The following is a 21,561-nucleotide window of genomic DNA, read 5'->3' as shown; positions in this document are numbered from 1 at the left end:
CAAGATGTCCTTGTATGAATGAGAGCTCTGACAGATTCCTCACATCAATCAGCCAGCCCCCCACTTCTGGTCCCCTCATCTGCAAGGGCAGAGTGGTCAGGGAAGAGATTTTTTTTTAGGCAATTGGGGTTAAGTGACTTGCTCAGGGTCACACAGCTAGTAAGTGTCAAGTGTTTGGTCTGAGGCCACATTTGAACTCAGGTCCTCCTGACTTCAGGGCTGATGCTGTATAAGAAATTTCATTTTAAAGTCATCTGGAGCTAGATCTAATTGTTGCTCACACTTCTAAGGTGCCTTAAGGTTTACAAAGTTATGAGGTAGGTAATGGCAGGTATTTTTTATTCCTATTTTGCAAATGGGGAAATTGAGGCCCAAAGAGGCAAAGAGAAGAAATTCCCTTAGGTTAGCTGAAATTTGGGACTTCTATACTCCCTTGTCCTGGCTCTGAGACATCCATCTTGGGCAAGTTAACCTGCTCTAGGCAACTCTCAAAGAATGTAAATCACAGAGAAGGTACCTAACTGCATCAGTAGAGGGAGTGTTCTCACCTGGGAGTTCCCTATACTTGCCTATCTTTCCTTGACTGAAAAGTAACCTGATATAGTGGAAAAATTATTGGACTTGAAAGTCAGGAAGGCTTTATAGCTTGTCTAAGACACTGTGTGACACTGGACAAACCACTTAAACTCAGCCTCAGTTTCCCCTTCTATAAAATGGGAAGAACAATAACTGTAGTATTTACATAACTTACTAATCTATGTAAATGTCGGTTATTATTTTTCCACAGATAATCAAAGTGTGTTTGTAAACCGATTCCCTTCATCTGGAGGAGGCAGCCTGCAGCAGACAGGGCTCCTGGCTCCCACCTGGAAGCTTGCCAAGATCCCACATTTTGCTTCTTGCCCCTCAGACAGAAAGGACCCTCTGTGAATGTTCTCCAGCCAGGCAGAGCCCCAGTGTTCGTAATGGAAACAGTGACTGCAATGGAGTCAGTGAGCTGGCCCTGAAATTCCCAAGCCCCAGAGTCCCAGAGAGACTCTTCAGTTCCAGAACTAGCCTTTGATCTTGCTCTGCCTGGAGCCTTGGGTGAATGTGTAGTGATGTGGTTCTCATAACATCGATTCCCCTCCCCCCCAGCCCACAGCTGGAATGCAGAGGGGCCAGTAGTCCCTCCACTGGACGGTGGAAGTTCTTTTTCCAGGCTTCCGGTAGGTGGAACACAGAGAGAGTACTCACACACTCTTCTGGAGAGAACAGCACATAGCTGTGTGTCTGGAGCAATCCACTTACCTATAAAGTACCAGTAAAAAGGGATAAAAAGAAGAGTGAATTATTGCATATTGTAGGGGCTTAGTAAACGTTGAATTAAATTGAATTGAAAGAGACCTGGGCTGGGAAGTTAGAGACCTGGATTCTACTTCTGATTCAGTCACTGACCAGCTGTACTGTGGTCTTTGAACATCTCCCGTGATAGAGAAACCAACTAACTCATGAAGTAGCTTATTCCATTCTTGGAGGCTTATTCTGTTCTAAGGAAATCTGCCTCCCTGTAACTTCCACCCACTGGTCCTAATTCTCCCCTCAAGAGCCACACAGAACAAGTTTTACCCTTCTTTCACATTTTTTTGTTGTTGAGGGTTGGTTTTTTTTTTCAGTCATATCTAACTTTGAGGTTTTCTTGGCAGATAGTGGAGTGGTTTGCCATTTCCTTCTCCAGCTCACTTGACAGATGAGGAAACTGAGGCAAACAGGGTGAAGGTACTTGTCCAGGGCCACACAGCTAATAAGTGTCTGAACTCAGGTCTTCCTGAATCCAGGCCCAGCACTCTATCCATTGCCACCTAGTTGCCCTTCCTTTCACTTTGAAGCCTTCAAGTATTTGAAGTCTCCCATCCTTTCAAATGATCCCTGGGTGACACACTTTTGAATCTTTTCACCTTTCTTGCTATTCTTCTGTGTACCTGCCACAGCTCATTAGTATCCTTCCCCAAAAGACTATGTTCCTATGTGGTCTGATTATATAGAATCACTGACAGATTTGGAAGGGGGACCAACTTGTTACAGGGCCATAAAATTCCATTTCCTTTATTGTACAGATGAGAAAACTGAGGCTGGGAAGAGGGAGGAATTGAGACCTAGGGGAGGTGGGGAAGGGGAGTCTGAGAAAGTTCTCCTCCCCCACCTCCCCTAGGTCTCAATTGGAAGTAACTGTGCTCAATGTCACTCATAGATCTGGAAGGAACCTTAGACCTTAGAAGTCATTTATTCCACCTCTTCATTCTAGGAAAGAGGCAAGTGATTTACCCAAGGTGATGCTGAGACCAGATGTGAATCTCCCAATCCAGCACTCTTGCAACCCACCACCTTAATGGTCTTCAGACCTCCGAAGCATTGATATTCGGGGAAGAGGTAACTTGTTCACAACTGCCTGCTTCCAGCTGAAAAGAGGAATAGGGTTGAAACCGAAGCATCCACGATTCCGCTTAGTTTTTAAGGAAGCACTTCCAAAACAGTAAGGCTTATAACGAGCAGAATGGGCAAGAGTGGAGTTGGGGAAGTTTGGGGTTTTCTTCTGGAAGTCTTTGAACAGACTCAAATCTGGGATTGTTTTGGTGAAGACATATCAGGAAGCAGGGGGCTGGCTGGCTGAGATGACTCTTGCTGAGGGGAGGAGGGGTGCCTTCCAGGGGGAGGAAACTAGGTTAGCAAAATGTCAGGCTCCGGGAGATAAAGACTTGGAAGGGCCCCGGATTCGGGAGCAGGCTAAGTGGCTCTTTTAGACCTTGCTCTAGTGCAGAGTTTGGGACAGAAACTGGAAGACCCCTTCTGCTTTGGAGCCCCCCAGAAGGCGCAGCTTTCGACTCGCACAACACTTGGCTAGGACCCTCAGGAAGCCCACGAGGGACTTCTGGCTCCTGGCACCCCTCCCCCCACCTCTCCCCAGGAATCTAGACCCGGGAAAAGCTCGAGCCCCTGGCCCCCAAGGACCTGGGCTTGGAGATCCCCAGCGCAGGAATGCAGGAGGGCACGCACGCACACACACATTTTGCACGCGTGTGCTGGGTGTGTGGAAGGGGCGTGCCCCCAAGGCTGGGGCACACGCCCCACCGGCTCCGAGGCGCTGGGTCCTGCTTCCCCGCTACTCCGCGGGCAGGACCCCCCCCCTCCAGCGCCCCCGCCCGGCCCCCAGTGCGCAGGCGCCTTGGCGGGTCCGGAGGAGGCGGCGGCGGGTGCAGCCGGCAGGGGCTCGGAGGCTGGAGTGGCGGGCACGGGCCGCGCCCCGAAGACCCCTTACGGCAGAGGAGGCAACCACCCCTGGCAGGGGAGGGACGGCGGTGGGACCATGAGGTGCACATGAGGCGGCCGGCGGCGGCAGGACGGGCCGGGGGCCCGGAGGAGGAGGAGGAGGAGGAGGAAGAGGAGGAGGCGGGGGCTCCGAGGGGCCCCGGGCCGGGTGAGTGGGGGGGGAAGGGCGGGGAGGCGGACTGTGGGGGAAGGGGACTCTGGAGGGCTTGGGGGGCGGGGGGCTGCCAGGGGACATTGGGAGGGGGATGACGGCAAGGGGTCCCTGAAGAGAGGGTGTTCTTGGAGGCAGAGATGGGGTGTCTTGAGAGGACTGGGGGTCCTAGAAGGGAACGTGGGGGTGTCTGAGCCAGGGAAGGGTGGGGGTCCTTGAAGGGGATGTGGGGGTGTCCTGCGAAAGCACGGGGAGTTCTTAAAGGGAGAGATGGGGTGTCCTGAGAGCGGACTGAGGGGTCCCTCAAGGGGGAGATGGGGTGTCCTGAACTAGGGGCTTGGTGAACCTGGCGAAGGGAATCCTTAAAGGGGAAGAGCGCGGGGTCCTGGGGGGGGGTTGGGACTGGAGGCTCCCGACGAGGGGACACTGAGGGATCGGGGAGGAGAGGAGCTCTGGAACCGAGGGTCTTGGGGAGGAAGAGGGGTCCTGGAGGGGGGTCAGGTAGAGGCGGGCCTAAGAGGGAGGGGCCCAGGAGGAGGGAGGAACTAAGAACTGGGGGACCCCTGGAGGGGGGAACCAAAAGCCAGAGGGCCCGGGAGCAGGGGACCGGGGGGCGAGAGGGGGCCTGAAAGCCGAGGGACAGGGAAGGGAGGAGGCCAGGGACCCAGGGGGCAGGGGTGGGGGCGGCTGAGGGGCGGGGAAGGGGCTGGGGAGAAATGGGGGCCCCTTGGGGAAAGGGGACCCGAGAGCTGGGGGCCGGGGAAGAGGAAGAACTGAGGACTTGGGCGGGGGGTCCAAGAAAGGGGAGGAACCAGAAGTGGGGGGGGCCCGGGGCGGGGAGGGGCCGAAAACTGGGGGGGGGCCGGGGGGGGGGGGGGGCGGAAAACGGGCGGCGGGGGGGGTACTGGGGGCCCGGAGGGGCCTCTGAGGAGCGGCGGAGGAGGGAGCTGGGCCCGGCTTCTTCGCAGAGCCCGGAGCTGGACGCGCCGTCCCCTCCCGCTTTGTCCCCCAGCCCCCCGGGCGGGCGGCGGGCGCGCTCGCGGCTGCTGCCCAAATTGGGAGGGAAAAGAAAGGCGGGGGGTGGCCCCGGCTCTGCCGCGACTGCTCTGCCCGGGCGGGCTCTGCCGCCCCCTCCTCCTCCTCCTCCGCGCAGCCGGCCCAGCCCAGTCCTACCCCACGGATGAGCCGGGCGCTGGCGGGGGCCCGGAGGCCCGGGGCCTGAGGGGCGGAGGGGCCCGGCGGCGCTGCCTTGCACTCCCGGAGGGGGAGCTGGCTGCTTTGCTCTCCACGCAGCAGCGCCGCGGGTCCGTTGGAAGCGGCGCGATGGGGGCGCCCGCCTGGTGCCTTTCCCTCGTCTAGCCTTTGTCTCCCGCGCTGGACACCTCCCGATGCACAGGACCCTTGGGTTTTACTTTTGCCTCCCCTCCGCTCGGACCCGGAGCCCGGGAACCGCGTGAGTACGTTTGAGAGACAGAGAGAGACGGAGAGGACTTGGCGGAGGGGGTGATGGTGCGGGAGGAGCTGGGCGGGGGGCGCCGGCAGTCTCCTTCCCCTCCTCTTGCCTTAAAATGGTTGTTTTCTCAGGCTCTTGAAACTTTGGAGGGCTCTGGTCCCCAGCCCACGTAGGAGAGAGGAGAGGAGGAGGCAGGGCTGTTAGCGGGGATTGCCCGGGAGTGTGGAGTTTGGGGCTGCGCGGGGGGTTGGAGCAGGGAGGGAGTCGGGGAGCTTGGGGTGGGGGGTGGGGGGCTTGTCATTGGGATTGGGGGGGCGGGGAGGCGGGAGATTTCAGTTTTACGTGCTGCTGTTGGGGGGAGGGGGGAAGCGTGAGTTTGGATTTGACTGGAGAAGGGCTCCGCTAATCAGAAACTAACAGGACTCCCGTGTGGCTGGTTTGGGTTTCCTCATTTTCTGTTTGGTGGGCATGAGGCATAGACCAGATTGTGGAAGGGTAGGGTAAGTGAAGTTTGAATCCGCCTTTTTAGAGAAAGCCACTCCTGTTTAGGGAGGCTTGAAAGTATTCTGGAAATTGTCCTTTTTGTACACCATCCTACTTTGTGTATGTTCACATGCAATTGAGATAATAGATAAGAAAGAGCTGGGGTGATTATTTTCTTTCTTCCTTCGGTTTTCTTCCTTTCTTTCCTTTCCTTTTTTAATTTCTTTCTTCCTTTCCTTTCCTTCTTTCCTGTTTTTTTCTTTCCTTTTCCTAATTTCTTCCCTTAATTTCTTTCCTTTTTTAACTTCTTTTTTTCTTCCTTTATTTCTTCCTCTTCTTTTTCCTTCCTTTCTTTGCTTTTTCTTTTTTCCTTCTTTCTTTCCTTTCCTATTTTTTTCTCCCTTCTTCCTTTCTTTCCTTTTTCTTTTTTCCTTCCTTCTGTCCTTCCTTTCTTTGCTTTTTCTTTTTTCCCTCCTTTCCTTTCTTATTTTTCTTTTTTCTCCCTTCTTCCTTTCTTTCCTTTTTCTTTTTTCTTCCTTCTTTCCTTTCCTATTTTTCTTTTTTCTCCCTTTATTTCTTCCTTGCCTTCCTTCTGTCCTTGTTTTCTTTCCTTTATTTTCATTTATTCCTTCCTTTTCTTTCTTTCCTTCCTTCTTTCCTGTTCTTGATTTCTGCCTTTCTTTCCTTCTCTTTAATTTCTTTCTTCCTTTCCTTTTTTCTTAATTTTTTTCTTTACTTTTCTCAATTTCTTTCCTTTTTTTCTCTTCGAGTATTCTCTTCTAAGTAGAAAACAATAGTGTGACATGTACACAGTTGCCAGCTTTTTGAAAGAACTAGCAAATTGATGGTTTAAGGATAAAATAATCTTTCTTCTCAAGGTGGTTTTAGTATTTGAAGGACGGGTCTGGAAAAATAAATAGCATCCAACCTCGAACTTGAAATACTGTTAAGTTGCTATAGGTCTGCTGATTATTTCTGAAATTCCACGTTTTTTATCTGCCTTCGTTTTAAATTTCTCAAGTGCTACGTAATGACAGAACCAAATATGAACTAATTCTTCTGGGTAAAAGGTAGAGGTTTTTTAAACAAATGTGCATATTCTGTAACCAGAACTTTAGATGCTGAGCAGGATGTATGGTTCCCTTGGAGAGAGAACTACTTTAGAGGAAGGATATTTTGGAGAACATTTGTAAAAGTTCTATGAAAGTCCTCTTTTAAAAATGTTTCATTTTGTATTGTTTGATTTTACCTATTGATGAATCTACTTAAAGGAATCCATAGCCCTTTTCAAGAGTGTTATAGACAAACCTCTCAGTATTATGAGCTATTTTTTTAAAAAACCAAAAAACTGTTGTTTTATGCTTTTTAGATTTGAAGGAATGTTTGTTCTTAGAGTTATTTTCTGTTCTGTTACTCCCACCCCCAACTCCAATGACAAAACAGGAAAAGGAATTTTAAAGATTCCTCCCTTTTGTCTTATTTGGCCTTTGGAGAAGCTATTGATTTTTAGCCATTAATTTAAGGATTTCTTACTTGAGATGGAATTATATCTGATACTGATCAACATCTCATAGTTGGGGTGCATCCATTAAGTGCTGAAATCTCTTAATATATAGTCTTTATTCTGTTTTAGCTTTGTAGAAATCACCCTTATTGGGGATAAGCTGTAAAGATATTGACGTTCACCCCAGTGTGCCAATCTCAACCCTTACTTAGATCATTCACATTATTAGGAATTTGGATCCTTAAACAGATGGTATGTTGTTTACAATTCAGTCTATCACTCAAACAAGAGATATTTAGTGCCTACTATGTGCCTACTTTTGTTTAAAGTGATAAACCAACTCCAAACCTTTATTCAGAAGTTTGTTTACTGGTCATATTTAGAAATGGGTGTGATGCATTGGAGCTTAATGAATCCAGATTTTTAAGAAGAAATGTGAGAGATGCTTATTTAACATTTCTATATTAATGCTGCTTTTGCTGTACAGAAATGAATCTGTGGCCCCTGATGAAAGAATACCTATTCCTAATAAACATAGGCAAAGAATTTGTTTCTTTATCCTTGACATCTCTTTAAGCTGAAGACCACACCTGGCAGTCAGATTACAGCATATATTTGGCAAACGTTCTTTTAGAATTTAGAGGTTGAACCACTGTCGTCGTCGTCGTCTTCTTATTCAGTTAATTCAAACATAATGTGCATGGAAGCCAGTGTCTGTTTAAATATGTTGTTTGGTTAATGGGAAAATAGGCTCTCTGTCCTTTCCTTCTTCTTCTGTTAAATCTGAGCATTTTTTAGTTTTAACAGAAAATCTCCAGACTAGTCAGGCACAACACTGTCACATTCTGGCACAGGAAGAGTTGTGCCCAGGCTGAGTTGACAAGTCCCCTTTGGCAGTTTGCCCTTTGTGATTCTGGGCTGTGGAGCATATTGCCCACAGAGGTTTCCTGCAGCAAGGACAGGATCCCTTTGTAGATTTCAGTGTGCTCCCCACTTGAGGAAATTTGTGGCATGAACACAAGACCTTGGTGACAGGCTGTTCTCTCTTAGGCATGTAGGATGGATAAATGAAACTACATCCCCAGTCCTTAAAACACCACCAAATTGGGACATCAGCACTGATGATTTTCAAGAGTGGTGATAGGCAGAGCAAGGCAGTACAGGCAAAGAATGTCCAAGATCCTACCGATGCCTCCCTAGTTCTTGAAACAGCTGTAGGCAGAAAAGAGGTCTTTGGTACTTTATCTCGGACTTAACTAGTCATAACAGATGTTTTCTTAACAATTTGGAGTTAAGACACCCAGTTTGAGTCTGAGGCCTGGTTCTGTTACTTAGTACAGGTTTGCTCTTCAGCATTGTTGTTTGTCTAGGTCTCTGTTCCTTCATCCTTAAGAGTAGAGCATTTGGACTTAATTTTATCTTCAAGGTTCTTTCCAGGTCCAGATCCTGTGAATTTACTCACCTTATCTCCGTATGGAAATCATTCAACTCTGAACACTCATTTGGAGATAGTCCTTTGATTTTTGACTTACATTAACCATCTATATCAAGTCTCAGATTTGTAACCATTGAAGTAGAAACTTGAGACAGAATTTTTGAACATGTTGGTGGCCTAACAGTTATAACATATTGGAATTGGAGTTATTTAGCAGATAATTAATAAAATTCCCTGAGGACATACCAGATTAGGTGGAGCTAGGATCTTCTTTGTGCTAGGTGATGTTAGGTGAGAGCAGACTTGGAGTGCTAGAAGCAGTAACAATCCAGACCCGGCTTTTAGCAACCTGCAGAAAAAGAAGCTGGTTATTTGTTACTTTACTAATTAACCAGTTAGGGAGTGAAATTTGTAATGGAGCCACTAGGAGGCACTCCCTTTGGGCAACTACTAAGTGGTGCCCTTGGAGAATATATTCACTGTCTATACACTGATCTTTCCAAAGGCCTCCATAGACCCACTGCTCTCAGAGGGCACTTGACCTCCATAGCACCTGGACACTGGCCCCAGGTTCAATCCAGATCTAAGAACAGGATATCAGATATATACCAAACTTAATAAAATAGGACATCTCATCTCTTCTCCAAAGGTGCTACCATACATTTGGGCAGCCTGCTTGATTAACCAACTTCACATATGAGATGTAGGTAATTGACTTTTTAATTTCCACATGATCAGTTAAAATCCAGGTGTAAAAGAGCTGATATGTAGCAAAACTCTCAAGGAACTGCTTTTCCTGATGATCATTCTAGTCCTCCCAACCACTGTTCCTGAAGAGAAGAATTGGGGAGGGAATTACATGTATAGAACTTAACCAGATTGACTGGGCATGTAATCAAAGAAAATGGGATAGGGGTGTAGCATTAGGGTTTGAGAATTGCATCCGACTTCATCTGGTTGTTTCTGAGGTTTCCCTGCAGTTGCTAGTCCTGTTCAGTCTCTGTTTGGTGTGTATGGTAGTGGGTGGCCTGTCTGTGCCACATTAGCAAAACTTTGGCTTCATCTCTGCTCCAGATCTCTGTCTTGACCACCACAGCCCTCCAAGATTGCCCTAGTTCAAGGGTTCTTGACTTGATCTCTGTGAAATTGTTTTATAAAATATTTTGATAACTGTATTTTGATATAGTTGGTTTCCTTTGTGATCCTGTGTGTTTTATTTAATGCATTAAAAAACTTTATTCTGAGACTGGGTCCATAAACTTCATTTGACTGCTGAAGGGGTCCATGGTGCAAAAGAGATTGAGAACCATGGTCTAATTGGACCACTATGACACCCAACTTGGTTGGTGGCTATGACAAGAACCACAAGGAGCAAGCAGCTTGTGGGCCACCCTGGTTCCATCTGGAACCCCTAGTCTCAGGAACCATTTTGCTCTTGGCCTCATGGAAGGAAAGGAATGGAATGGTAGGCTAGAAGTCTTTTTAAGGGCAAAGAAGAGAAAACTTGAGCAATCTGCAGAAATGTTGACTTAGGTTTCCTACCTTCCTTGGGTCCTAGGTTTCCTCTCCCCCCCACCCCCATGAATTTCCTGGAGGCTTTCAGAACACCTGTTATATTTAGAGAATGCCCTTGGATTACTACTCCTTGTGAATTGAGAAATTCTCCTTCAGCACTTACCAGGACCTGAAGTAATTTTTCTCTTGTTTATGGTCATGAGAATGGAGAAGAGATTTCTGACAATTGCATATTTCCAGCAACTACTGTTTTTTGTTTTGGGGGCTTTCTGCAGTATTGATCTTGTATATTAGGAGAACGTGAGGTGCATAGATACTTGGCTGATTGGTGAATATGGGTCTTCTAACAAGCATAGATTTTGCTCTTGGCTTTCTGAATCAACAGACATTTGGTGGCTTGGGCTTAGGAACAGTAGCTTTCTAACAGACCTCACTGTAGGTCAGTCAATAGACTTTCATTAAACACCTCATGTGTATAGAGCACACACAAGGGCTATGATCACGTGAGCAGGGGCAGGAGGATTGGCACTGCCATATCTGGTCAAGTTGCAGTCAGTATTTTGGAAACTGAACAGTTGATTTGTTTCATCCACAAATGTAGCTCAAATATTAGGTGTCAAGCAGCTGGGGATAGGGAGTAGTCCCTTCTCCCAAGGAACTTGTACATTGTCTGTACAGTGGCATGAGATCTGATTAGAGAAGTCGGTCATTTTCTGCTTGAGTTTCATTGACTCTTAGAGCAATTACTACAGATTTTAAAAGTGTTTTGACGTCCTTAAACACTAAATAAATGCTAAGTGTGGTTGGAAGAATCAAGTTGTAATGTTGAAAGAATTATTTTGGAAGATAATAGTTGACCAGGCAGTTTTCAAAGGAAGAAGTCCAAGCTATCAGTAGCCATATTTTTAAAAATGTTACAAAAATCACTAATAATTAGAAAAATGCCAATTGAAACAACTCCAAGGTTCCTCACACCCATCAGATTGTCAGAAATGCCAAATGTTGGAAGTACTGTGGGACAACAGGCACAATTTGCTGTGAAAATTGGTCTGGTCATTCTGGAAAGCAATTTGGAACCATGTCCCAAAAGTCACTAAACTGTGCATGTTTTTTGACCCAGTGATACCACTACTAGGCCTATATCCCCTATAGAGATTTAAAAAAAAAATAAGAAAAGGAATCACATACAAAAAACATTTATAACAGCTCTTTTTGTAATAGTAAAGAACTGCAGATTAAGGGTCATTAATTGGGGAATGACTGAACAAATGATGGTATTTGAATGTGATGGAAAACTGTTTTGCCATAAGAAATGATGAAAGGAGTGGTTTCTGAGAAACCTAGACTTAACATGAACTGACCCAGAGTGAAGTGAGCAGAACCAGGAGAACAATTTATATTATAGCAACATTGTGAAATACAGTCTTGAAAGCCTTAAGAACTCTCATTAGTGCACAGACCATCCATGATTCTAGAGGACTAGTGAAGAAGCATGTGTATCACTTCCTGATAAAGAGGTGATAGGCTCAAGATGCAGCTGTAGACATATGTTTTCTAACATGGCCAATGTGGGGATTTGTTTTCCTTGATTATATATATATTTGTTATGAGGGATTTTTTCCTTTTTTTCCTGTCCCCCCATTAGTGGGGAGACATGGGAGGGAAAGAAATACTTATGAGTTGAAATAAGGAAAAGTAAAAAAATAATAATAGTAATAGGCATTACATTGAAAAGATGTTGAGAAATTTTATGAGATCTGAGAGGTTAGGCCTTCTGGATTCCATGTTTTATGAACTATAATATTTTGTCACTCATCACAATGGAAATGCACATTGAACAACTGTAAACACTGGATTCAGTAATCCTTTGCTTAACTGTTTCCATCTTGATCCAGCTAACCAAACCATGCCTTATCCTATCAGATTTTCAGTTCTAGTAGGTTGTTGATCCTGTGTGTCCCAGGCTGTTAGTTAAGCATCACATTTTCAATGGAAAATGTTTTGGTGAGAGAAAGCAAATAGTATTTACCTAAAGGAAATCCTCCCTCTTTTATAACAGGGAATCTGTTGTTAGTGTGTTTGGCCTAAATGGTTTGTCCTGACCTCACATTCCAGTTCAGTAGTAGACATTTACATTATCTAAAGTGAAAGCTTTGTGTTACAGGGTGGGCAGGTCAAACATGTGCTCTTCTCAGAGTCAGTCGGAAAGGAGAGCTTCCTTTGTGCTTGGAAAAATCATTGAAAAGGAAAGAAAATGTGGAGTCTGTGATTTTGTTTTGTTTTTCTTACAGATCTGTGTTTTTGGAGGTATAGTATTCAGAGATGAAAAGGGGTTGGCAAAATACGTTTATGATTTGAGGAACGCCCAGGGGTCAGATTGCATTTGAACAGTTTACGTTCTGCTGGACAAATTCACTTAGTTACCAATTGATGGGAATGCTTCATGGAGCGATTAAGATGGACTTGCCATTCTGAAATTCAGGTAAAGTGCCTTTTATTGAATGGAGGGAGCTATGTGTACTTTAGAGGAAACCCGGTGTTTAATTCTATCATTGGAGAAAACAGCAGTCTTTGTGTTAGTGGCCTGTGGTGTGTGGACATGTGGCTGGAATAGAAAGCAAGAAAAGCTTTAGAGATGGTGGTCCTTGGAAAAGAAGTAGAATTGGAATACCTCCTTAGCAGAATTTGAAAGGCTAAAAAAGTTACGTTACTTAATGGTAATTCTATAAAACCATCAATAGCTTAGGGAAATATATACAAATAGAACATTTCTTTAGGGAGATAGGAATTTTTAGTTCGTGTTGAAACATGATAGGCAAATTTTTATCTTATAGAAATTATTAGTGTCTTTTAAATCACAGTTATTTCTGGATATATCCTCATCTCCCCTTCCCTCCATTTCCCTTGAATAATGAAAAGCAGCCAATATAACACCCACATGTCACATTTGCCATGTGTGACTTGCAGCCCTCTTCTCGCTACAGAGGAAGGAAGATGTGTTTCGTCATCTGTCGTCTGGAATCAGTATTGATCATCGAATTTAACCAGCATTCATCTGCCTTTTGGAATTGTTTTCATTTCCATATAGTCATTGTGTTTTTAATGTCCTCATGATTTTGCTTTCTTCGCTCTGTGTTATTTCATACAAATCTTCCAATATTTTGAATATATTATTCAGGACGGTAAATACACCATTACCTTCATATGCCACCCCTTAATCAACCACTCCTCGGTTTATTTCTGGCTTTATTTCAACTTTATTTCTAGCTTTTTGTTAGCAGCAAAAAGTGCTGCTATGAATGTTTTGGTGTCATTGAGGTTGTTCTTTTTTTGTCTTTGGCTTCCCTAGAGTGCCCAATAATGGGGATTGCTGGATCAAAGGGGAGGAACAGTTTAATAACTTTTCTCATGTAATTCTAAATTGTTTTTTGGAGTTATTGGACCAATTTATATCTCTGCCAACAATATTAGTGTGCCTGACTTGCCACAACCCCTCCAAAATGGACTATTTCCATCTTTCATTATCTTTGTCAGTTGGCAGGCATCAGGTAAAATGTCTGTTTTTTTAAATTTGTGTTTCTCTGATTAGCCTTTTGGAGCATTTTTCCAATATGGTTGTTGATAGTTGTCTTTCTTCTTGTGAAAAATTGTTCATATCCTTTGACCACTTTTCTACTGTGTTTTTTATACAGTGGATTATTCGATTGCTTTCTTTGACTCCTTTGAAAGGAAATAGAAGCTAGTGATGAGCCCAGCATCTAGGTGTATAACTCTCTCATGTAAAGGAAAATTGTAAGAGGGTTGACCAATTGTATAAACGGGCAGGTTTTGAAATGTGTTTCCATTCCTCTTCTGTTTCAGATATAAAAGTAACTTCTAGTCAGGGATTTCACTCTATTTCTTGAGAAAATGAGGAGAATGGTGATAATGGCATTACATAGAAAGTTTTCCAGTGCTATTTATTGGATTGTACTTGTAATAGCTTTGATGTAAATAAGAAAATAGATGATTTGTTCATTATAGGTAGATGTGTAGTGAGTTTTTTATGCCTTGAGGAGTAAGTGGAGTAAGCTGCAGTGTTCTCTTTGAATTGGGCAGATCTTAAGATCTAACTACTGATGTTTGAACATTTGTATATTATTGATCTCTGCATTGTGTTACTCAATAGCAGACCTTGGGTAAAAATTACTACAGAAAGAAGGAAAATGGAGATTTTGTGTTTTGTCTTATTGCATATTGTATATTTGAGTCAACAAGATCCTTATTAGTGTGAATAATAAAACTCCTGAAGTGAATGCATTATTTGCATTCGCATTGCATATTTCCATTGAGCTAGATGACCATCTTTTATATAAATATGATTTTGAATAGTGTAAATTCAAACATTTGGAAACACTTTAGAGGATTCATTGTTCACACAGAATTAGACCTAGCTGTATTGTGTCCAGTCCTGTATTCAGAGAAGATGGAAGTAGGAAAAAATACTTCTGTGATCTGAGAAACACTGAGCTTAAAAAAAAATTTCAAAAGTTCATGAATTAAGATTTACATTAAATCATCGCTGTCATAAAATTCATACGGAATGGAATCTAGTATAAGGTGGATCTAACCTTGGATCCTAGCTAAAGGAGAATAATTATTGAATTTTACTGAATTACCAAAAGAATATTGTTATTGAGTAGTTTCACATGTAAAGTAATCCCATGTCATGCAGACTCTAGTTATATTATAGTTTTTATTATTTCCCATATATCTATCAGTAAAACAGCTCTTAAAGAGTTACATGTAAATTTGGTGGATTTTATGTCCCTTACCCACTTTAAGAAACAACAACCCACTTTTAAATTTAAATAGGTAATCTTTTAATTGAAAAGCTGTGTCTGTTTCTTTTATTCTAAATAAGCTTTTTCCACTTTTTCCCATCCATTATAGTTTCTCCTTCTGTTTTCTTCTTCCATACCTAGTTTTCTAGCCTAATTTTGCCTTCAAAAAGAGTATCTGTTTTGATTTTGTATATTGTCAACTTGATCATATTAGAAATAGCCTACATTTGACTTCACTTTGGCATAAGCATGTTCTTTTTTCTATATTCCAGTTGTGAATATTTAGTTTGACCCAAACTTTAGGGTGCTTTGAGTGTCAGTCTTTTGCCCTCTTGTGTTGTGGAAGAAATATCACTTGTAACTCTCTGGGAATGAATGCATTATTTAAGGTTGCCCAAACTTCATCTGGTTCTTAGGCGTTCTTAATGTGTTGAATGAAAATGGAATTTTGCCAGTACATGACACCATAGCTTACCGTAATGCACTTTCCCTCCCCCGTTCATTGACAAAGCTAATTGCAGAATACTTTTTAACTTGATTTTATCCACTGCACATTATACGTGTTTGTCTCTGGAACCTCAATCCATTTTCAGAATCTCTTCTGAAAAAAAAAAAAAACAAAACCCAAAACCTGTTGTCATGTGTTGATTACACAGATTACTGTTTGCCAGTTGGCCAGCTTAGAGGTTTTGCTTAGGAACTGTCACTAGCTGGTTATTAAACATCTATTATCACCTCTCTGGAATTAGCTTTCCCTTAAAACATACATTTAAAATAAAGTTAGGCATTGCAGTCTCTCTAATTGCTTCTTTGCTTCATCACGTTCAGCACTCTCATTCAGGAGTATGAATCATCCGTGGGATTCCTAGAGGGCTATTCAGCTCATGACCTGTAATACCAAGACAGTTAAATTTGAAATACTAGTGGTTAGTCAGAGTTGACTAACTTTGAACTCATGCTACTTCTTTTTTTTTTTATTTAATGTTACACTCCAAACACAGAAGGGTTATTCCTAACATTGGTGGGAATCTGTTTTGTATGATGTTCACAATGCATACTTCATTCATTTCATCATCTCCCCTGTCCCTAAGATTTTTGATAACGTGTCTATACTATCCATTGCTTAGAGGAGCCATGATTTTGTTCATGTTGAAACTCCTCCTTGGTGCGTATTATACTCTTATGCTTTACCAGACAGTTTTCCTGTATTGCTGAGCCTCAACAATGAATACTTTTTAGCCAGCCTAGTGTCTTAAGGCGACCCTTTCCAAACTTAGGTAGGCTGCTGAGCCCCTGCCTAATGCTGTGCCAGCTTGCGTGGGACTTGAGAGAGCTGCTTCTCTTGCTGGCACAGAACCTTTGAGAATTTGTGTACGTTTCCTGGCCATCAGCAGGAAGTCCCAGTGACCTAAAGGATAAGGCACTGGCTCCTAAGCCTGGGATTGTGGGTTTGAGTCCCATCTGGGGTGGAGTGGCCACTCATTTTGGGCTATCAAGGTAGCACAGTGGCTAGAGTACTGGGCCTGGAGTCAGGAAGACTCATCTTCCTGCTTTCAAATCGGGCTTCAGACACTTACTAGTTGTGTGACTCTGGGCAAGTCACTTAACTGTTTGCCTCAGTTTCTTTATCTGTAAAATGAGCTGGAGAAGGAAATGGCAAACCACTCTAATATCTTTACTAAGAAAATCCCAAACAGGGTCACAGAGTCTGAAACGACAGAAACCCCAACAACCAGGCCATCATGAGACATAAGAATAGGATTTTAGTGGAGGATTCATTGACTCTGTAACATATACATATACATATATGTAATATGGGAATAGGGACTGAATCTGTGATTTGTTTCATTGGCATAAGGAATTCCCAGGTGAAGAAACTCCCGTTATCAATGAAGGTAGACACTTTCTCTGAAACCTGTAGTCCTTAGAGAGTTGCCTTGAAAGGTTAAGTGATTTGCTGTGGGGTCACACAGGCAGGACATGTTATATTTGAACCTAGATCTTCCCGGCTTTGAGGCCAATTCAGCATTCACCATGTTACACTGCTTCTCTTATGTGTGTAATAGAGATAGAAAATACTAAATCATTTTTGTTTTGTTTTGGGGAATGACGCCTGAAACAAATTAAGATACCCTTAAATTCTGTAAGACTGTAGTTAGCAATCACTGTTCTAAGATTTGGACATTTCCTGAGTCCTAGGTTTGTCATTTTATAAAGGAGAAATGAAGATCTAGAATTGTAGTGTCATTCTGTTTTGGTCTTGAGCGTTTGGAAGTATAACTAAACTGGAAAATTTTTAAGCTGTTAAAATAGTATTAATACTTAGACATAAAATTTATTTTCAACAATTATACTGGTTCCTGATTTGTTGCATTTATCAAGAATTTAAAAATTGGCCAGAAAATGTATGTAGGAGGAGCCAAGTTACTCTTTTAATTGGTTAAGCTGAAACCTCAAACATTGTTTTACACAAATCTAATTGGAAAGAATTTTTCAAAGCTATAAATAAAAAAGATATATTTGGAATAACAGTGTATTTGTGGTCAGCATTATAGTAAGGGGAATGTAATGGAAAAAATGAGTCAGATAATCTGAATGTATTGTTGGTTCCCACCCCTCAGCCCCAGCTCAGTTGATATAATCTCAGAAAGTAAAGAGCATACAGTGGAGGTAATAGAGTGGTAATATATTAAACAAAGTGCAGTGATAGGCCTTGTTATTTCTTTACAAGTGTGAAGAAGTTTCCATGATGGAATTGGAAGGGCAACTTGCCATTGGCTCTTGGAGGATTAGTCATTCCCCTGGGGCTTTTATTTTTTATTTTTGATGTAATTCTTTTTTTTTTTAATGAACAAAAATCTATTTTTTAGGCAGCTAGGTGGTGCATTGGAAAGAGCGCTGCACCTGTAGTCAGGAAGACCTGAGTTCAAATCCAGCCTCAGACACTTAACTGTGTGACCCTGGGTAAGTCACTTAACCACTCTCTGCCTTAGTTTCCTCATCTGAAAACAGGAATGAAAATAAGTTACCTTTTGCAAACCTTGAAGTGCTATAATAAATGCTAGCTAATACTATTTTTCTTCTCACTTCCTCCCCCCAAAATAATATTTTTTAGTCTGCACCCTAAGTCTGTCACCTCTCTGTTAGGAGATGAGCAGCATCATCAGTCCTCTGGAATTGTGGTTAGTTACTCCTTCTTAACTCTTTCAAAGTTGTTTGTCTTTGCAATGTTGTTGTTATTGTATAAATTGTTCTCCTGGCTCTGCCCATTTCACTCTGTTTGCATCAGTTCATACAAGTCTTCCAAGGTTTCTCTGAAACCTTCCTGTTTTTCATTACTTATATCACAGTAATATTCCATTACATTCCTATGCCATAATTTATTCAGCCATTCCCCAATTGATAGGCACTTCCCATATTTCTAGTTTTCACTGCAACAAAAAAAACTGCTATAAATATTTGTGTACATATAGGTCTTTTCCCTTTTATTTTGATATAGGACTAATAATGGTATCACCAGGTCAAAAGATATGTACAATTTAGTGACTTGGTGCATGGTTCCAAATTACTTTCTGGAATGGCTGGACTGAATTCATAGCTCCAGTTATATTAGTATACCTGTCTTCTCATAGCCCCTCCACCAATTAATGAGTGATATTTCTAGCTCAGGTGACTATTCATTTTTATTTGTTTAGAAATGGACATAAGAGTTGTTACAATCCCACCCCCCTTGAAAATCTCTTGTCAACTGAAAATGAGAGGAAATTCAAGTAAAATTAAATCCCAGTTCTTACAGTTTGTGAAGTGGGGGGAAGCATGGTGTCAGGACTCCTGGTGCCTACTGCAGATGTGGCCTATACCATCCAGGAGCCTGCAATCTAGTCAGGGAGAAAAAAAGACAGTATGACTATTTAAATTCTAAATTGTGTGGTACTGACTTTACATATAGTAGGAATTCAGACATGAGAAAGATCAATATTAGTAACTCAGAAAAGCATCATGGAGGAGGTAAGAGGAGGAGCTGGACTTGAATGAGAGGGGAAGAATATGAGGTGGGGGAGAGTGTGACAATGGGGCAAGCATTTATTAAGTGCCTGTCTTGTGCCAAACACTGGGCAGAGAGCTTTACAGATAGGATCTCATTTGATCCTCACAGCAATCCTTCAAAGTAGGTGCTGTTATTTTCCCTGTTTTACAGTTGAGGAAACTGAGGCAGACAAAGTCCAGCACTCTATCCACTGAGCTACTTAGCTGTATGGCTGAGCATCGTTTTACCTGAGGGTAAAAACAGTAAATTTAAAATCTGATGCCATGAATGCATTCATTTCTCTCAAGTAGAGATTTTAGATGACAGAAACAGGTGGTAGTTCTGATTGTCCTCTGCCCTGATCAGACCATCTGGAATATTGCATTCAGTTCTGGAGACTAAATTTTAGGAAGAACATTGAGCTCATGCCATAGGAGGACTGGTTGAAAAAATGGGAGAGTTTAGCTTGGAGAAGAAAAAGGTTAGGTAAGGTAGGTAGCAATTGTTAAGCAAGTACTTGAAAAACTGTCATGTACACTTTGGCCTCCCAGGGCAGAACTGGAGCAGTAGCTGGAAAGTGGAAGAGAGGTAGATTTAGGCTTGATGTGGAGAAAAATTTCTGAACCATTAGAGCTATTGAGGTAGAAAGAGCTATCTTGGAGAGTCAGGGATCCTGCCTTGCTTTGAGCAAAAGAGGTTCTATGACTTATTATATTGGTACTATAATGTATATTGTATTATACATTATATATTATTATATGTGATATATTATATATAATAATTATCATGTATATTATATATGTCATAATATATATTATACATGCATTATTTGTATTATAATGTATATTGGTATCATAATGTATATATAAATATTGTAATGGTGATTCCTTTTTGGGTGGGGGTTTGATTCCATAGCCCCTGAGGGTCCTTTCAACTCTGAAACTATTATTCTGGGATGTCACTTGCATGCTTTGTGATGTCCTCCAGGAGCTTGGTGAGGCAGCGATGGTCAAGAGTTAAGGTGGTCAGGTAGGGTGTTAGTGGACATGTTGTTAAATGACTAACTCTTGGAGTTTGGGGACCAGTCTAGGATTCCTTTCTTAATTTGACTTTTTACTAGGCCAGGTAAAGCTGTTGGTCTTCATGATATTTGATTTGGGTGCAGTGTGGTTCTCTCCTTGGTATCATTTCCATGTCGCTCTGCCATTTACAATGCTTCATAACCTGCCCTCATCCTGCTTTTCCAGCCTCCCTGTACACGCTTCCCCTCCATGTGCTCTTTTGTCCAGCTACCTGGCCAATAACGTTCTTTCTCCCTTTTCTGTGATTTGTGCCAGCTGAGCTGCAGGTGGCAGTTGTCGCCTTCCTTTCCTCTGATTCTTGGAATCCCTGGTTTCCTTCAGTAGGTGTCTTTTCTTTGTCTCCCCAGTCTATAGGGTCTCTCCACAGTTACTATGTATTTGTTGTATTTGTGCTTTGCATTGTTCTTTCTGTGTTTTTAACCATATATGTACATGTTTTCTCCCCATTCATTCAAGTCCAATATGGGTGATGATTGTTTTTCTTCCCAGAAATGCCTCAAATGATTCTTTTGCTGATTTTCCATAGTTTTCATTGATAATGAGGCTCAGGTGTGTATTATTGGGGGGGTTGCAGCTTGATTTCCTTTGCTTTTTGGGCTGTACTATTCCATTTCCTTCTTCAGTTTCTAGTGGGTGCAGAGTAATCTCATATTGTTTGAGGGCATTTTTCCTGGCTGCTTGCAGAATTTGTCATTGGAATTGTTAAATTTAACGGTTATGTCTGGAAATTTTAAATACAGACTTTTTTCCCCCAGAGGCAATATGTGGATTCTTTTGATGGGCGTTTTGTTTTCTATACTCAGAAGTCCTGAATACAGAACTGAGCAATTTCTTGTATTATTTCCTTCACTATAATATTCAGGCTTTTTGATTTGTCATGTTCTTCAGGGACACCTATGATCATTAGGTTGTCTGTGTTTCCTTTCTTCAAGGTCAATTGTTTTGGTTTGTATAGAGATCATGTGTTATTTTAATTTTTTTGCCTTTTGCTTTTTTTCCCCTCTACTTTAGTATGTATTTCAAATCTGTTACTCTCACTTAAACATCTTTAGAGAATCTTTACAGATATGGTCAATTTTTTCTAATGTGCCTGTTGAATTTTTTTTATTTCTGCACTGAAAGTTATAACTTCTGACCGATATTCATTCCTAACTTCTTCTCTTACAGATTTCATTTCTTTTTTTTTTAAACCATTATGGAATTTCTTGTTCTGTGCTCTTTTGGGTTTCCACAAGATTCTGTGTTTCATTAGGCATTGGTTCACTTGGTAGTATTGATTGAGAGGTTTGTAATAATCCCTTTAAATGTATAATATTCATCCTTCCCTTCCAGTTTTAGGATCCTCTGTGTTGATTTATCTGCTTCTGATCTGGTTTTTCAATGTTTTCCTTCTTGAAATCTTTGATGTTTCAATATTATTTCCTTATTTTCTCTTGTCACTCACCTTCTGACTCTTTTGCATTTGCTAGTGGGTATGTCCCCAAGACTGGGCTGCAAAGTTACCTTGGCTTCTTCCTACACTGATGTTCACTGGTCTTGTCCTTGGCCTAAGTAGCCCCTCAGGGAGCAGAATTGATATCACATGGATTTTAAGGTCCCTTTGAGCCTGCTGCAACACACTGGTCCCTAGCCCCTTTTCTTCTCTCTTTGCTCAGCTCTTCTTTCTTTCTTTCTTTGGCTATGCTGAATCAGTTTCTCTCACTTTTTATAGGTTTGGGGGAGAGTAGGAAAAGTGCTCTGGATGTAATCTCTGTAGCCTTAAGGTTCCTATTGTAGAGACCA

The 21,561-nt window shown here is 42.3% G+C and overlaps 2 protein-coding genes across 10 annotated transcripts in view; one reads left to right on the top strand and one right to left on the bottom strand.

Moving 5' to 3' along the window:
- Positions 1 to 2,788: 2,788 nt before the first annotated feature.
- On the bottom strand, positions 2,789 to 5,211 carry LOC114050911 (basic proline-rich protein-like). Its single transcript, XM_027872961.1, has 4 exons — positions 5,109 to 5,211; positions 4,065 to 4,947; positions 3,055 to 4,020; positions 2,789 to 2,948 (listed from the first exon to the last, which is right to left on the bottom strand). Exons 1-4 carry the CDS (start codon positions 5,209 to 5,211, stop codon positions 2,789 to 2,791), a joined length of 2,112 nt encoding a protein of 703 aa, XP_027728762.1.
- GJC1 (gap junction protein gamma 1) overlaps positions 3,433 to 21,561 on the top strand; it is a 41,424-nt gene continuing 23,295 nt past the window's right edge. For 2 of the 9 annotated variants that reach the window (XM_027873267.1, XM_027873258.1), the window contains exons 1-2: positions 4,756 to 4,914; positions 12,139 to 12,329. The gene's annotated coding sequence lies outside the window, so the exon portion shown is untranslated. Of the gene's footprint in view, positions 3,455 to 4,755; positions 4,915 to 5,352; positions 5,411 to 12,138; positions 12,330 to 17,594; positions 17,635 to 21,561 lie in introns of those variants that run through there. The other 7 variants (XM_027873263.1, XM_027873261.1, XM_027873266.1 and 4 more) reach the window with 7 other exon arrangements.

The sequence above is a fragment of the Vombatus ursinus genome, unplaced genomic scaffold (assembly GCF_900497805.2).
Source record: "Vombatus ursinus unplaced genomic scaffold, bare-nosed wombat genome assembly UNPS02014801.1, whole genome shotgun sequence".
Lineage (NCBI taxonomy): Eukaryota > Metazoa > Chordata > Mammalia > Diprotodontia > Vombatidae > Vombatus > Vombatus ursinus.
This window is presented reverse-complemented; position numbering and strand designations above follow the sequence as displayed.

Bases quoted from the DNA above. Each gene is read 5' to 3' on its own strand.
- LOC114050911 (XM_027872961.1), bottom strand. From the start codon at position 5,211: ATGACAAGCCCCCCACCCCCCACCCCAAGCTCCCCGACTCCCTCCCTG. The intron at 4,021-4,064 runs GTCCCCTGCTCC...TCCCCCCTCCAG, and splicing joins AGGCCCCCTCTCGCCCCCCG to GGGTCCCCCAGTTCTTAGTT. The intron at 2,949-3,054 runs GCGTGCAAAATG...TCCCGGGTCTAG, and splicing joins CTTCCACACACCCAGCACAC to ATTCCTGGGGAGAGGTGGGG.